We start from the raw sequence: 18181 nt of genomic DNA, 5'->3' as shown, positions 1-18181 counted from the left end.
GATTCATTGAAATCAAATGTGTTTATATTGAAAGTACTCTCAAAATTTTGGGAAATATATAGTTTATAATGGGTAATGTAAATAGAAACGCGTAAATAAGAATTACAGCTTGATTTTATTAGTACTGTGCACATTTAAATTAACATAACATACTTCATTTTATACATTATATTACAATCGTAATTGTAACCTTTCTGTTTGATTTGATTGCACAAATAAAAAGATATCAAAGCTACCTTTTTAAGAATATGATCTAATGACAAAAAATGGAGTACAAAATGTTGAAAATATTTAGGTCTGGTAGAAAATTGTATCATGAGTTCCACAAAACTGTGGTGCAAAAACGGTCTTTTTTATCAGAAGCGTACCGGTGCGAGAATGCATGGAAAGCTCGTCTGCAATTTCCGTTACTCCAAAAATACAAACCGGAGGATTTATTTATAACCTTGGACAATAAATTTTTTATTGATGGAAAAGTTAGTGCCATAGACATAGATATATTTGCAAATACCATACGAAGCAAAGATCAGGTAGAAGAATTATTGAGTATAATCCAGAAACTACGAAAAAGTGCAGAAACAACAAATACCTTAGATTCAACACATCATGCTGTCATAAGATATTTATTTGATAATGATCTTACTGAACAACTTATGAATGTGTTACATGACAGACTTAAATATGGTATTTTTCCCGATTATGTGTGTTACAACATGCTCATGGATGCATATATAAAAAAAGAAGATTATGCCAGTGCCGTAAAAGTTGCTGTTTTGCCTATGTTGCAAGAGGATACTGACAACTTGATAACTAATGCACTATCTATATATGCTTGTCATAAATATTTAGAACATACAGATACATGGCAAAAGCCATCAGAACCAATAGAAGATACTAAAGAAGAAGTAAAAATACGTGTGAATTATCTTAGAAATCCTTTCTTTGATGACCATTTTGATCTTACTGATCCAATTGATTTAATTGGAAAAACACTGGCTTTCCAGGGAAAATTTATGAATAATACACTAGGAAGGACTTGTCAACTGAGAGGTCTAATATTATATAAAAAATATCAAGATGCATCAAAGTCAATAAAACAATGGTTAAATGAATTCAATGGAGATATTGTTTACAATGAAGTTTTTGACTTAATTGAAAATGACAAAGAAAAAGTACATAAAGAAAAAGCAACAAATGAATTTGAACAATTAATGTTAGAAGTCAATGGGTTAAAAGAAAAGAATTTGTGTAAGGATAATTTAATTGAAGCATTAGAAAATAATGTTAAATCTGCGGTTGAAAAGCAACACGATATAGATATAAATGATCAGTTGCAGGTAATTGAAAATACATTAAAAAATACAAAACGGGTATTAATTAAATCTATTATTTATTATTTTGCTTAATATTTCAGAAATATACCGAATGGGAAAGAAAAAGACAATTAATATTAGATAAACAGATAGAGGAAATGAATCGAGAGGCCAAACTGCTGGAAATAAACAAATTGAAAGAAGAAATGAAGAAACAAGAACGATTTTTAACTTTCTTTGAAAATGAAGAAGAAATAGAACTACAGATAGAAGAAATGGAAGCAAAGGAAAAGGAAAATATGGAAAAACTCCTTAGCAAACATGGCGCTCAAAGGAAACTGAAGAAATTAGAAGGAGAAAAAGAATATATACCACCAATGCTTTAAATTCAGAAAGAGTAATTTTTGACATATTTATAATTTTTTAATAAATGTGTATAGTTAAAACCTTAATAAATTAAATACTTTCGAAAACTATGAATAAAGGGTTTATAATAATAAAAAACAGTAAAAATATGTATCACATTATTTATCTCTCATATTTTGTACATAATTCCTTAAAGTATTTTCTTAAATGTTTATTATGTAAGTTTATAGCGGATATCTCCAAAGCCACTTATTTCTTAGAAATATGGAAGTTAACTGTACAATTAAAGTTTATGCTAAAAAAATTATTAGGCTTTGTAGCAAATAACGTTCCGTTTGAGCGTTGATATTGAATCCATTTATGTCACATCTTGGCCCTCTTATAAACACGATTAGCGAATTACGTATAATTTTACGTTACACACAACTTTGGGCCAAGGCACAGTTTTAACAGTTACTTTTAAATTTAGAATAACTGTTAAAAACTATTTTATAGGCAGCAATATATCAAATCCTGCATAACTATAAAATTTGGTCTTCGTAATCGTATTTGTTTATGAGGAATGTTCTGTAAATGCAATAATATAATTTCACTTTTGGTAAAAATTTTCTAATTAAAGCTTTAGCTCATTCTATCTTTAACATTAACACTTTGACTGCCACGCCGAAATCACACGTTTTGCTCAAGACGCCATGGGAGTATTTTTATTATTCAAAGCATATAATGGCAAAAGGTGGCGCCTTGGTAATAGTTGATAGCGACATATTATAACAAGGCTTCGTTGGTTTCAACAAACCATTCGCCTTTGTCATTTCGTTGTAAGCAAAACGTTCAGATGTTGAGATGTGTAGAAGATATTAGTAAACAGTATTTGCTCATTCTATATATAATAGTAAGGTATGTGCACACTTCTAACTTCAATTATATATATGATTATAAAGCAGCATTTACGATTATTTTCTAAGCTGTGTTTATAATAATATTCGTAGATTACCCCTCAAAGATATGGATGCAAACACAGTGCAGTGTTAGATGCAAGATTTGTTCGCATTTTCTTTTATTGATATTCTAATAAAAGTGTTTAATTGTTCAATGGGGCACTTTTTGTTTCAAAGTATCTTCTATTTATCGGTTATATTCAAAATGCCCTAACTGTCAATTTTCATACATTTTACAATTGTAAGAAGTTCAAGCGCTCTGGTCACCAATGACCACTGTGGCGTCACAGGAGAAACTGTGGCCAGTCATATATGACCAACATGGCAGTCAAAGTGTTAATGGAACTTTACCTGGTCATTGTTATTACAAATAATATATCGTAATATCACAGATTATATAAAAATCACGAAGTTTTACTCTGTAATTGTGCCGTTAATTCTGCTGTTTCTTGTTTCATTTGTCTCAAATCAGCAGTTATCCTTTCCAAATTTGCTCCAACATTTTTTGTAGCTTCACAATCAATCTAAAATCCATTATAACTCTCTAATTATATTAGGTTTCAATAATATGACAGCAATATAAAAGTCATCTTCAAAGATATTATTACCTTTATACTATACAATATTTACCTGCTCTTCTAAGTCTCTTATTTCTCTTATAGTCGCACCTGTTTCTTCTACTAAACTTACGAGTTCACTACAATCAGAATGAAGTGTGGCCAATAGTTTATAAGCTTTTCTTGATGCCTCATTCGTTCTTGCATCTCGAAATATTAATTCATCAGCAACAGTAAAGGACCTTTCTAATCTGCCTGTAAGTGTGTTAATTTCTTTTTGGATTTCACGCGTGTCAGCTAATACTTTATTAATCTCATCTCTTTGTTTTCTAATATTGTTAATTATTTCTAAAATTCGTTGAGTATATGCGGACCTATTCACTTCTTTAGGGAGTTTTTGAACTTCGATTACTAATTGTGAGTATTGTTGATCTTTATTACGACATTCTTCTTGTAATTCTCTCTCCTTCTCTTTTAGTAACTTAATATCATCGAGCTTCTTCTGACTTACACTCTAAATATATATATTCAATGCATGAAATTTTGAATTTACGTGAATAATTTGAATTTTATTTTATATTACGATGATAGTACTTACAGCTTTAGTAGAATGCTTTTCTCTTTCTTGTCTATACTTTTGGATTAGAGGCACTCTATGTTTCTCCCACTGATTACCTAAATTGATTAATTTACTTGTAGTAACTTCAATTGCTGTCTCTAGTTTCTTAATATTTTCTTCCCCATCTTGAAACAGATCATAAATTCTTGCTTTAATCTTTTTTTGTTCTTCATTAATTGTTAACTCTTTCTCCTCATTTTGATAATTTATTGTTACTTGTGCTACACTGGTACTTAGCTTCTTGATTGCATCTTGCAATTTTTCTATGTCATTTCTGGAACACTCACATTCTATTTTTATTTTTTCTATCTGTAAGTCTTGTTTTTCCATCTTATTTAATACTTTTTGTTCTATAATCTTAATTTCTTTAGTGCCATTATCTTTTATCTGAGGTTGCTATATACAGAAAGATAATAAACAATTAATAAAACAGTCTAGAATGAGACTGTGTGAACATCGTTATCAATATTTTTAAAGCTTACTTTGGAAGGTAATGTTCTATCTTTTATTGAATTTCCATTCAGAAAATTAACATCACCAGATATATTAGCCTCAATAATTTTATCGCAATATTGTTTATTTAACCAATTTATTTGATCAAGAATACTCATTGAATGTGTATGAAGAGCTCTTGCATTGTAAGATATCAAAGAAGGTAGAAGTGATGATTCATTTTGCACTTGCTCAGGCACAGATTGCAGATAATGTATGCAATAATCTTGATATTCTATGACAAACAAAATTTTCTAATCAAAATATTATTATAATATTAAAATACATTAAATGTAAGCAATATTACCTTCTTTACTGTCCATTTTTGGAACTTCTAAATTCACAGATTTATAAGCGATTCTTGCCCGTCCTCTATTTCTAAATCCTTTTGTATGGCAATAATGTGGTAACCATGAAACTGATAGACTCTGTGTTATTACAGTTGCTATAGATTTTTCTAGTAATGCAATATTGCTAACAGGTTCGCTTAGAGGTTTATCACTTTCTTTCGGTAATTTTTCAATAAGAAACATGAAAACTTTCCTTAGGTCTGCTTCTGAGCTATATAAAAATGTTTGATAACCAATATCACCTTTGTATCCTAATTCCTAAATTTAGAAACAAGATGCCAATAAAATTAAAATATCAAAATTGCATAAATAATTTATATGTTTATAAAATCTTACTGAACATGCTTGAGCAAGTGTAGCACCTAGTCGAAATCTGGCTGCCATATTTATAGGTAAAATTGTTGATAATCCAAGTCCTGGTCTTATTATGTCTAAACATTTTACCGTTGCCTCTACTACCAATTCTGTGTTAAAACCACTGAGATTTGTTATATTCTCTGTTATGTCACTAAAAAAATTGATGTTAAAAATTTGCAAAGTATTTTTATATGAATAATACTTTATTTAATTCTGAATTGCTAAAGCAGCGTTAAGTAATGTAATTTACATAACATATGTGTCAAATAAATATTATTTAGGTTGATAATCAAACTCTGCAATATACATGTAGAACAAATTAAAATAAATTTTTTTATACAATCTTGCAATTAATTCAAAAATTATATCACACTTTTGCAACTATTTTTTAATCATTTAGTATTTGCAAACACTGTTTCAATGTCGAAATATATATATATATATATATATATATATATATATATATATATTTTTTTTTAAGTAATATCGTAATGTCTTCCTGTTTGATAAAATAAATTACAAATTATCATTTGGAAGTATAAAATATAATTCACATAAATATCACCGCCCACTTTCAGTCATATAAAACCGGTTGACATCAGATATCAAGAGTTTATTAAATGCATAAAACGTCGCAGAAAATAGATCTTACCAGCCTATTTGACGCAATGAATGAATAATTATATTGTCAACTTCCTCCATCATCCGTAAAAATGTGAAAATCCTATACTCTTTTACTATATTATTATATTGAAAGAAATTTAACTTGAACTGCACAAATCTAACCTGTCCATGAGTGAACAAACATTTGTGCACTATTGTACAGATGGCGCGATAAATTATCAGTTTTACCAACGCGAAATGTATTTATACTACACGCACATATATTAATCATTTCATTATTTCTCATCTGTGATTTATATAATAATCCTCGAAAAAGAGATAAAATTTCATGACCATAACTGAGACAAAATGAAAATAATATATAACATATAATGTAATATTATATAAAGTTATAAAGCAACCACAAATCTTTTCTTAAATTTGTATTTTATGTAAATAAATAACTAGATTTATTATTGTACCAAGAAATCTTGAAAATTTTTTATCACGTGATAATAATTAATTTTTGCTTTTATTTATGTTTGTACAAAAATATGTGATTGGAAATCAAGATAAAAATTGTTATATATATATATATAATATGTACAAATTGTTCAGATTATTACTTCATACTGTTTTAAACAATTGTATAAATTATCTTTTAAAAAATTTATTTAAACCACAGTGAAACTTTATCCTTTTCTATCTTTTTCACAAATCTATTATTTACAAAAATAACGTAGGAAAATAATAACGTAGGCATTCTGTTTTATATAAAGACTATAAGTTAAAGTTCTCAATAAATATTATTTCTCAATGAACATCAACCAATACTCGGACTCGTTGAACAAATTCAAATCAAATAAAAATGAAAAAATATAGAAATCTAAATGATGATGAAACGATTTATTTGTATGTATTCAGTATTTTAATTTGTAAATTCGGATAGATCTTATAATTTAAAATTACGCGCCAGCTTTCAGCCCCGACTACGAGAATCGATTTGTAGGCAAGTTCACGTGACAAAGTAAAGATCAATTATTCGCGGCGAGATCCGCACTCCGCGGAGTCGTGCGTTACGTTCTGTACGCGTCAACATCAGCTGTTGTTTCGCTGTCGCGTGAAATGACAGTTTCGTGGAGGTCCATAATGTGGAAATCGTTTTCGTGAGGGTGCTTCTTCGTCTACCGCGGAGGTGAGCCGTATCTGACCTTTTTCTCCGGGTAAGATGAACGGGAGCTTGGGAATAATGCGCGGACCAGAGCAACATCCTCAGAGATTCGCGGATTATTTTGTCATATGCGGATTAGACAAAGATTCAGGCCTAGAGCCAGACAAGTATTTCGGTGAGTTCCACTATCTTTTTCTGAGCATTTTTGGTAAAACGAAAGATGGTCTTCTTGATACGAATCGTTTAGTATTTATTTAATATCCAACGAGAGTTGGAATCGCTGTTATGAATGTTCGGTGGCTTTTATGGTCTGACAGAAAGACTGTGCTACTGTTGCAATTTTCGAAATCGCTAGATTGCGCAATGATAGATAATATCACGGAGCACTGTCAGTTATTTAAGTCTGTAAGATAGCTTGTATTCAAGAGTCCAAAAAGATTCATTAGTTCTCATTATCTTTTCATTCTTGGTTTATCGAATTTTTTTTGTTGATTGTAAGATTAGTTTCTTTGTTAATTAAGGAGCGAGGTTTATGTAAAGCATAGGTTGTTTAACTACTTCTTTTATTTGCACGTGATTGACACGTGAATTTCAATCGATGCCATTGTACCCTTTATAAAAAATATCCCTTTGAGCGGACTCGTTGACAGTTCTACCAAACACATCGTCAGTATCTTCTCGTAATATAAAGTGATAAAATATTTTTTAAAATTTTATATATTCGTCTTATATTCAAGTGTGTTAGATAGCATATCTTCTGTAATAATATTTTCCTGAATGAATGTTTTATTCTTGATATGTTTTCAAATACAAATAGCCATCAATGTCAACATATCATATATAATCTTGTTAAGTTAGTAACATAGAAGGAAGCCACATTTTATAGAACCTTATACGCTCGATAATAATCAAGTTCATAGTGTATTTTTATTTTCATATTTTTTAATGCCACTTAAATCGATATTTTCAGTTGCTTATTTTAATCTTCCGTAAAGAGGATGTTCATTGCACGTTTCAACATGTTGCCATTATCAATATTACTAAATGTTAAGTGCAATAAACAGTATTCGTTTATCATTAGTACATTATTATATAATTATTATTTTGATAATTTAGGTATACGTATTTATAGATACATTAGAGAAAAATATGTTCAGATTATCTTGTTATTTGTACTAAAATAATAATTAGAATTAAACGATTCCATTTTGTAGCAGTGTCAAGTATGTAGGTTACCTTAAAATAATTTTTTGGCGAAATAAATTCTAATGTTACTCGTAATTTCAAGTTAATTACAAATAGAGTAACAAGTCTTAAACATTTTTATTCTGATTTACAACACAGCAGTCAAAATTATACAATACGTATTTCAGTTTACAGTAGTACAGTATATTTTATTAAAATCTATTTCCCAAACTGCTTTCGTCTTAATAAATATTTTTTATGATATAATATCAATATATCGGTATAATGAAAATTTTTGGTATTATCTATTCAGTTAATTTTTTTACCACGAGAATATAACATTATTATAAATAGAATTATTAATTAAATTACGAAATATTTGTATAACATATTATTTTAAGCAATAAAATTTATCTCGATTTATATTAGGTGCTTATACTTTATTAGGTGTACTGATTGTTATCGATAAATTGATAATTGACGAGACGAAATTACATTTCGGTTATTCACGTGTCCAATTATCCAATGTCTTCATTTTCGTACAAAACTTGTAAACATCACTGTTTATGTGCAATGATTAATAGTTCGTAGCAAGATTAGAAAACGGGTGGTGCAGTTGAAAATACAATTACTAGCCTAATTTGTTAGTCAACTTTGTTGAATATTTTACTGTTGGTCGACTGACGGTTAGCAACACTCAGCCGTGCAAAACCGCTGGAAACGCGAACAATGAGGGCACAGGAAGCAACGGATCTTCTTGGGAAGAAAGATGTTTCTCTCGTTTGAACGATTTTTCCTGAGAACGACTCGGAAGATCGTTTTACAGAGTAAAACGTAGTAGCATGTCATCGTTGAGAAAATTCCACATTAGAAACTGCACGTGTGGAGTGATGACCATCCGTTCTGTTATAGCGATTGGCCGCAGCTTCTTGTGTTTATTTACGTAATTTCTACAAACTTGGCGCAATGCTTATTTAGATTAGCATTTCACGGCCACGTTTATTTTTCCTTTATACTCTATTTACTACTAATACTTCGAAAGAAGACTTGCTTCCTTTATATGGTAGGGAATAGGAAGTTGTGAAAATGCAGTTTTGAATAAAAAATGAGAGAAAATTGCAATTGCGGGTTTTTGCTTAAATATTACATAATACAATTAAAGATCGCTTTTTACTATTGTCTCCATTTCTGGTCATTTGTATTCGAAACAAGAATTACTCATTTGTGTTATAAATACATTATCAGATATACAGGGTGGTTGGTAACTGGTGGTACAAGCGGAAAGGGGGTGATTCTACGCGAAAAAAGAAGTCGAAAATATAGAATAAAAATTTTTCGTTTGAGGCTTTGTTTTCGAGAAAATCGACTTTGAATTTTCGCTCGGTATGCGTGCACTTTAACACGTTTCGTTATAACGGATCTCACTGTAGATCGTTATCTCAATGGAAAAATTAAAAAAAAAAAATAAAAAAAATTTTTTATTCTATATTTTCGACTTCTTTTTTCGCGTAGAATTATCCCCTTTCCGCTTGTACTACCAGTTACCAACCACCCTGTATTACATACATATTACAAAACACGAAACAAAGGTTCTGCTAAAGAGAGCAATTTATTATATGGGATAAGGCGCGTCAGTTATTATTGAATTATATACATATTATATATAGTCAGTTACTAAAGTAAACGTACTCTTCCTAAATGGAGAATATTAGATATGGTGAAAATATTAGCCCTACGAAGTCTTTCGACGCGCAAAGACACATATTGATAAAATATAATACAATTTATTCGTTTTCACCTTAATTAAGAAATAAGAATTAAAAAAAGATATAAGAGACAATGTTACAAAAGATACATATAGTGTTATACCTATGTGAGATAAAAAAAAGGCTTAATATTATATTTTTATCAATGTATGTATCAATATCTAGCAGGTCTTTCGTAAGCATCAATAGTATTCTATTATCTTCTCGATGTTGAAAAAATTAAAAAGTTGTATAATTTTGTATCTAATTTTATCCCAAGATTTCAATTCTTTTCATTCCTGTTAGAAATATACAATAATAATAATAATAATTGTGTTGTTATGTAAATATAAATCATTTTATGACAAAATGCATTTTTAGTTTCTTTGTTAAGTTAGATGTACAAAATTCAATAGGTATAGGCAGATATTCGTGATTAAAACCGTATGTAGATATAATTTGAATTTAATCATACATACAACCAATACATAATTACAGTATTATTATCATGTTTTATATTTCTCATTATTTATTAAATTCTTTTGCTAAATACATATAAAATCTCCAGTTGGATATCAATGAAACAAAACAATTTACAAATGAGTAATTGCTTTGTCCTTAGAAGCATATTTTGATCAAGTTATATGTGCTTACTATTTCCAAACAGACGTACTCAAACGAGATACATATGTTCTCATATAAGAGCATCAAATGTCGTTCTTAGTCGATCGTGTCAGCTTCTTGGAAGAATTTATGTAATGTCGTTAGTTTTCCAAGGTGGACGGACGTAAGGCGTAACTCAATCCTGAAAACTCGCGCGCTAGCCGATGAAAGTGGCTAGTATTGAGTTACGACACACTTGTTTCGCTACGAATTTCTACGGTTGTTAAGTCCAACACGCGTGTGCATCGTCGTGTATCATATTCTACTATATTGCTGTATTCTACTGTATTAGTATTCTACTATATTCTACTATATCATACCGCAATTTATCACTAGCTTCTATACTTATAGCTTATACATTAACATTCTACGTTTATGATTTAAGTTCCTAACAAATATAAAGTAATGATTTCAATTAATAATTTTGACCTGAATTAAGCTCCTAGTTACAAGAAAATTACAATAGATTAGCAATTAGTTGTTAATGAGACAATTATGAGGTTTTAGTTAGGCGAATCTTTGCTGAAAGGAATTTAATTTACTTTTAGAATATTTCAAGTGTATTTATCTATTTGAAATTTTTAAGTTTTAATTATTTATGTTTTGAGAGAAAAGTTTTGGATCATAATTAGATTATAATAGATATTATTTTACCTTCTTTGTCATTAAAAATTTCAGTTTTAGTCTAAATTTTTCAATTTCCAAATTTATATAGTAATTATAATACTACAGAAAATCCAAAATATTGAAAAGATCTCGAAAATTAACTTCTTTTTATAGATTAATTTTGAATGTTTTAAAAATAAATAATACGTAAAGTGTTTCTACACTTCTCCAATTCTTTTTTATGGGAAATTTTTTTTTTCTTTTTTGTCGAATTTCTTTATGCAGAAGTAAACGTTGTAATCTTATCCGAAAGGGATAAAAGAATGTTGTACGCGTGGAGACTTTGCCAGTATAGATTGAAAGAAACGCGGCATGAAACGAGACGCAGTTTGTACTTTTACCAACGTTCGGCTGAAAAATACTCGGGCTATAAATTGAAATGTAATTCTGGCGCGCCCTAGAAGCGTATCTCATTCTGCGCGACGAACAAAGGCTAATTGTGAACAATGACAACAAGAAAGAGATAATTCCCGCTTTCGTTGAATTGTAACCTTCGACCTCATCCGTTCGACGTGTTTAGCCGTGTCGCGAAAAATGAATATTCTTAGCGACGCGTTGAAAGAGTTGCTGATGAAACCTATTTAATTTTCAGATATCAAACATTTCATAATAGCTATCTTATCAAAATTGCGTAGCCACTTTTTTATATCAAATATAATTTTGCTAAAATATGAACTCTGGTAGAACTGTACACAAATTATGGCAAATTGGAATACTAGTGGATGAAGTTAAGTTTGGAGTAAAATGTAAATATAAAAGAATTGACAATTGAATGAAATTGTTAATTAGAAAGATTTTTGATAAAATAAACGATCCGTAAAATGTATTTGGTTTGTAAAAAAAGACATTTTTTATTGTCGTAATGTGTTATACAAATACACGATAAATTTAAATTATTAATGAAAACAAAATTTTTGCTTTATATGTTTACAAAAATTGTTTTATACGTATTGTATCTTAGGATAATTATAAGCAATGAAAAAGCATTTGGATTATTAACAAAAGCAACTTGTTTTATTTGTAAGAAAATTTGTAAGAATAAAAGAAAAGGAAAAAAAGAAGGAAAAGTTAGGTAGCTTTCCGTATGATATATTTCGTGATAGTAGCTTCCTCGAGTTTTTCTAAAAAAGAAAGTTCTCGAATAAAGCGCGGTGCGACAAAGAAACGGAGGGGAATTCTAAAGATACTGCACGCTGAGAGCAGCTGCAACAGATGCAGTGCAATGCATCGTGAGCAGCCTGAACACCCTCAAGGGTAACAAAATTAATCAGAACGCAAGAGCGTTTCGAAACGAAGTTCATTTATTTGTCTAGCGCGGTATTAATAATCTAGTTAGGATGTTATCTAACTAAGGTTTTTTAATCAATTGAATTTAAGATATCACATCAAATATATTCCTAATAATATACTTTTATTATATTAAAACATTTTTTAAATAGTAAACGCAGCTTTAAAAAATGTTATACGGGCTAGATTTTTAATAGATATTTATTTGTTCTTTTTTCTTGCAATTTTCTTGCAAAAGTCATTGGTGAAAAACATAATAAGTAGTTTGATACAATTTCACATCAAAGCTATATTTTCATTTGACTTTGAGATTATGTATTTTTATCATCTTCGTGAACATTACAAAAATATTAATAAGATTATTCTTTCTGCACACTAGTATCACTTAAATTAAATTAACATAAAAATGATGTCAATATTATTCATTTCTTAAAAAACATCGTAGATATATTTTCTACTTTCAAAAGACTTGTGTCTGTAAATGTATCAAGTTATTCCCCCTTTTAATTATTTTATGTTAAAATATTTCTTCTTATTTGTCTTTTAGTTATCAAGTGACGTAAATGTCAGAAAATGAAAAGGGAAATTATATTTTTGCTATGTACTAATAATAACATGCTAACAATAAAAGAAAACTGCGGAAAAAGATATGTCACATTTTCTATTTTCCATATATAGATAGTTTTAAAGTTCAATATATTGTCAATTAATCCCCTGTTATAAAAATTATCTTTCTATTTGATCTCAAAATTAGTTTTGTTACAATAAAATATACAATAAAATAATAGTTATACTTTTAACTTCTACATTTCGTTAAATATATCTTTGAATCTAACAGGTTCTTTTCACTTCTATCTATTTTATATTTAAGTATTAATTATAAGGTGACATTAAATTCAACAAATCAACTAATCAACAAAGATGTACTCATTATGTATTTTTTCCTACAACCTTTATTTTAAGTATAAAATAATAAGTATAAAATAATTAAATATAAAATTTGAAATAATACATGTTAATTTCCTAAATTATTTATATAAAAAATGTTTATATCGATAGATATATATTATCTGCTAATAAACAAATAGTTTTGTAAATTATAAGTATTAATATTATTATTAATATTAATATTATTATTATTAGTATTACTAATATTATTTGTTCTCGAATTATATACAATTTATTTTAAGAAGATAATTTTATTTTAGAAGAAGATAAATTTATTTTAAGATGTTTTTAAAAATGAATAGTAGTGTATCAAATAAAACAGTTATCATTTACAGGTTTGTTACCTTGTGGTTTGGATGATTTCGGGTACAATAGATTTACATATCTCCCAATCCCAATAGAAGCAGCCAGTATGCTCAAACTCACCCATTCGTCGATTTAATATGTTGGTATAGTGAGATGGCTCGATCGATCCAGTCGCTCGCAAAGTTCAGTTATTAAATACGTCTGCTTCGTTATGGTAAACGATGCTTGTCGGAGGATGATAATAAGCCAGAAAAATGACTTTTCTTAATTAAATTCTACTTTGCAACTATTTGTGAGCAATGTATCTTATAAAAGAGAGTCTATATATTTTAAAGTTACCAGAAACATCAATGATTAAATGGTTCATATGAACCGATAAATATTGAAATCGATATTTATCGTGGCGATAGCTTGCCGATAATTATTAGTAGCATCTGCATTATCGATATTTACCGATATGTATTTAAGTGAATTTCAAAGTGTTATTATGAAAGGTAAAATTTCTGTACAAAGTGTGCGAATATTGTAAAAAACATTAAATATGCAAATGGTACGAGAAAATATATTTGATAAAATTATCATTTCATCAGGGATAGATGAAAATAAACAAGATTACTTAAACAATTTACTCTATATTATATTGTATAAGAATTATACTGTGGGCTTAGATTTGTGGTATAGGTGATGTCAGAGAAATTCCATAGCTCAAAACTAGAAGAAAGTCAAGAGTAATAAAATTACGTTACAGGCTTCACTTTTGAGTAGATAGAGTTTGGAAACATGAACATTGAGTAGATAGAGTTTGGAACAATTAACAGGAAGTTATACTACATGTTAAGATAAGTCGAAAATGTGAAATAAAATTTTTGCGCCTGTAGTCTCATTCTTGATAAAATATGTTAGAATTAAAAAATTTTTCGAGTACATGTGTACTGAATTATTTTTGACTCGATATTTACAAAACGACTTTCTCCACTTTCCAAACTTCCCTTTTGTCAAAACGAAGCTTTAAATACAAAGTTTTATTCTACTTATCAATTTATTCAATCAATTCATCAATCTTTAACTTATTATATTTTGTTATCTAGGGTAACCTCGGTCGATTGTCTGTTTCTATCTAGTTAGAAATTAGTTAATGTAATATAATGTATAATGTAAAGTAATGTAATCCTCGGTTGATTGTCTGTACCTATGTAGTTAGAAATTAGTTAAATTTTCGTATATTTACTTTTAAACACAATTTGTTCGAAAATGGAGACATCAATGCAATTTGATTATTTCATGTTATTCCTCGTTTCTGCGTTATTATTAATATTATTTTCGATTACATAATCCCCCTGATATTGATAAATCTATGGTAAATTATTATAGATTTTTCGTCTTACGTATCTGCATATATTAATTGGATATTTTTAATAAACTAGTGGAATATATTTTTACTTACATTACATTATGTGAATATTGTCAAACGTTACATACACGTATCGTTTTGATAGTAGAGTTTTCAATTTTCGTAGTTTTTTTTTACTAAAGAACATATGTATCCATGGAAATATAGTAAATTGTGTTTCCACATGTTTCTTAAATATTGAAGAAATCGTTTGATTCGATTAGTTTTAAGAAAACTTTTTCTTATTGTGATTACTTCTGGAAAGTTTAATTATAGATACGCACATATTCGGTGTGGTAATTATTTCATATAGTTTAAAATGAGGATAACGATGAAAATAAAAGACATAATAAATGCAGGAGAAAGTACGATAGAAATGTTGTGCTAAAGAGGAGAATCGCTTACGTAGATGTACATATTATATACACTCTTTAAAACAGAATAACATTTTCAGAATTGAACCAAATGACTTGAGTTTTTTTTTTGGAAGTTGGAAGAATTTATTTACTAGGTGACGTAAAAAAATTTTTAAGAGACTTTCTACAACTTTTTTATATGGCTCTGTAATGAAAATTTAAACACATTTTGGACATTTATGTGTTATACATAAACTAGACCTTCTAGCTTATCAAAAAAAGAAAAAAGTCAAATCATTCGATCCCTTTTTACAAAAATTGTTCTGTTGTATAGAGTGCGAATATAAATAGTAATTGTACATACATCAATTTTTGTAAACTTATTTTTTTATTTCTTCTAAAATTAATGTTACGAATGGTATTTCAGCGGTGTTGCAGTATAATGTACAGTGTATAGTATTATAGTAGTATAGTTCTGTATTATTTCTTCGATTATATGTATTTTACGATAATATAGATTTTTGCTATAAAAGCAAATAAAAAAGTATATATATATATATATATATATATATATATATATATATATATATATATATATATATATATATATATATATATTATTTAGAAGCTTTTGTGATTTCAGGAACATAATCGTAAAAGAAATGTCCATATTTTATTAATAAAATTTAATTAGTTACTTATTCATTTAATACCAAGATCACATGTAATCCATAAAAAAAGAGAAGCTTCCAAAGTGATATTGAGTTAATTTAAGAACTAACGCAACAAATAATAAGACAACATATAATCTAAGTATAATATCTAATCCACAATAAAATCATTTAATTGCCGTTCGTCTCTGCGAACTGTTTTCTCAATTGAAGCAAACGTGGTTAGATACGTGTATGTTTAACTGAGCATACATAATTCGGCGTACGGTATAATGAAAAGAAGGGAAGAATACATTGCATTAACTTGTAACAGTCTTCGATGCATTTTACTTTAACAGGAAACATATAGACCTGTGCAATCACGTTTGCTGTTATATCGCAGTAGAATTGAAACTATCCAAGAAAGCAATTTTGCTAGAATTGCAGGCACTATCGAAATATGTCTAAATATTGTAAATATGTATGTTATTGCGTACGTCGCATAGCGTGACAGTTTAATACTCTGGCAAGATAAAATGTAATTTTGATACAGATGTATACAAATTTATTGTGAATTTATTGAGAATGAATATTACGAAAGTATTAGAATATCCATTTCGCCAGAAAACATACAAATTGTTCGAAAAAATAATCAACATTTAATAGCCTGATAATAATGACTGATAAACTGACTTTCTCCGTTTGATCATATGTCACGTATTGTATATTTACTCGAATTCCTTTTATAATTTTATTCTACCGATATCCTAGGGCGAAACTTTTATGTATGTACTGTTATATGTTGTTATTCGGGATATGTTCATGTTTTTTCAATGAGAATTTTATTAATCTTTTAGATCCTTATAACATTTAACACGTAATTTAACCTCTCTTTTTACAATTAGGCTTTTAACAGCTTCATTATATCTACAATGTTAATTTTTTACTCATAGCTGGACTTGGAGACAATACAATAGATACATAAAAGATTATTTCAGACAAACGATGACATCTATCATTCAATGTTAGCGTTTGTTTCATTTTACGGTAAACTGACAATATTTTGGCATCAATGTTACAAATGAATTAATTTTTTTTTCTTTAAGTGTTTGACATATTTTAGTACTTGTTTTAAATTGAAAATTTCATTTTGCAACACTGACAATTTTTAACAAATTTTTATTTTGAGTATCTCTTATTGAAAATCGGGTGTTTTTAAATTTGAAAGTTATAATTCAAGTAACAAGTTACAAGTTGGAAATTAAGAATCGTATTAATCTGCTACTATCAATTTTACTTTTACTTTTGCTATCATTCTTGTAATACTTTTCTTACTTCACTTAATTATTTCAAAAAAAAAAAAAAGAAATACTAAATACTTATCAACATTTAGTTGAATATTATGTTTTATATTGAAACTAATATTTGTTAGGATATTTGCGTAAAATTATTTTTGTATGTAAATTACGTTTAAGCAAGATAATTTATTATTTTGACGCAGAATATATAGATGGCACAAGCTTTTAATAAGAACATATATGCGCACATATTTTAAGAATATCTTCTAGGTTTTGACCAGCTCTTTGAAAATACTTCTCTATGCGTCACTTTCTCTTTGATTCTGATTCGTTTTTCTTTATATTCTATATATTTTTGCTTGCTAAAACAAAAGTAAGATTGAAATACGTATGTACATATATAAAAATTGGAGCGATGCAGCAGAGTTAGATTAGACTTTATAGAGAGCTGTATCACTTTATTTAAACGATTATAAATATAAATATAATTATAAATATAAATATAAATATAAATATAAATATAAACTATTAACACCAAATTATTTTCACATAATATTATACTATACTACATTTGAATGGTTATATACGCATAACAATTTTCTGGTCAGCATCTGGTTAGTTATTTAAAAGTTAAACTAAATACATTTCCTTAATTGAGTCAGCATTCTTTTTTAGAGGTCAAATACATTGCGATATGTAATCACAATTAAATACCTGCATCATAACCGAAGATAATTATAGCTTTTGAAGTTGTGATTGTACTATGTACTCACATCAACGACATTTACAATCCTTAGCCTGTGAATATCAATTAAAAATATACATATCTGGTTATACACAAAGAATTTTTTATATTTTAGTCCCTATGTTGTTCTATTTTTCCTTTATTCCACGACGGAATAAAGGAAGAGCTGTTCTGTC

General features: G+C 28.2%; 3 protein-coding genes across 10 annotated transcripts in view; 2 read left to right on the top strand and 1 right to left on the bottom strand.

Annotated features, from left to right (window-relative positions):
* Window positions 1-256: 256 nt before the first annotated feature.
* On the top strand, window positions 257-1828 carry LOC126873814 (28S ribosomal protein S27, mitochondrial). Its single transcript, XM_050635070.1, has 2 exons — window positions 257-1337; window positions 1415-1828. Exons 1-2 carry the CDS (start codon window positions 267-269, stop codon window positions 1697-1699), a joined length of 1356 nt encoding a protein of 451 aa, XP_050491027.1. The 5' UTR covers window positions 257-266; the 3' UTR covers window positions 1700-1828.
* On the bottom strand, window positions 1827-5832 carry LOC126873808 (coiled-coil domain-containing protein 22 homolog). Of its 2 annotated transcripts, none has more exons than XM_050635056.1 (7): window positions 5645-5832; window positions 4972-5143; window positions 4593-4893; window positions 4276-4520; window positions 3773-4189; window positions 3248-3688; window positions 1827-3141 (listed from the first exon to the last, which is right to left on the bottom strand). In XM_050635056.1, the coding sequence occupies exons 1-7, from the start codon at window positions 5695-5697 to the stop codon at window positions 3022-3024; spliced, it is 1749 nt and encodes a 582-aa protein (XP_050491013.1). In that variant the 5' UTR covers window positions 5698-5832; the 3' UTR covers window positions 1827-3021. The 2 variants fall into 2 exon arrangements, with proteins under 2 accessions (XP_050491013.1, XP_050491014.1); XM_050635057.1 differs by having other exon boundaries at window positions 4972-5132; window positions 5645-5827.
* An 801-nt stretch (window positions 5833-6633) lies between these two features.
* Window positions 6634-18181, top strand: part of LOC126873803 (DENN domain-containing protein 5B) — a 74815-nt gene continuing 63267 nt past the window's right edge. For all 7 annotated transcript variants that reach the window (XM_050635049.1, XM_050635051.1, XM_050635048.1 and 4 more), the window contains exon 1: window positions 6634-6941. In XM_050635049.1, the coding sequence (XP_050491006.1) occupies window positions 6824-6941 (118 nt within the window). In that variant the 5' untranslated portion in view covers window positions 6634-6823. The remainder of the gene's footprint in view (window positions 6942-18181) is intronic.

Source organism: Bombus huntii, chromosome 15 (genome assembly GCF_024542735.1).
Source record: "Bombus huntii isolate Logan2020A chromosome 15, iyBomHunt1.1, whole genome shotgun sequence".
NCBI lineage: Eukaryota > Metazoa > Arthropoda > Insecta > Hymenoptera > Apidae > Bombus > Bombus huntii.
This window is presented reverse-complemented; position numbering and strand designations above follow the sequence as displayed.

Bases quoted from the DNA above. Each gene is read 5' to 3' on its own strand.
- LOC126873808 (XM_050635056.1), bottom strand. From the start codon at position 5,697: ATGATGGAGGAAGTTGACAATATAATTATTCATTCATTGCGTCAAATA. The intron at 3,689-3,772 runs GTAAGTACTATC...ATATATATTTAG, and splicing joins AAAAGCATTCTACTAAAGCT to AGTGTAAGTCAGAAGAAGCT. The intron at 3,142-3,247 runs GTAAATATTGTA...AATGGATTTTAG, and splicing joins TAAGAGACTTAGAAGAGCAG to ATTGATTGTGAAGCTACAAA.
- LOC126873814 (XM_050635070.1), top strand. From the start codon at position 267: ATGGAGTACAAAATGTTGAAAATATTTAGGTCTGGTAGAAAATTGTAT. The intron at 1,338-1,414 runs GTAATTGAAAAT...TTAATATTTCAG, and splicing joins ATATAAATGATCAGTTGCAG to AAATATACCGAATGGGAAAG.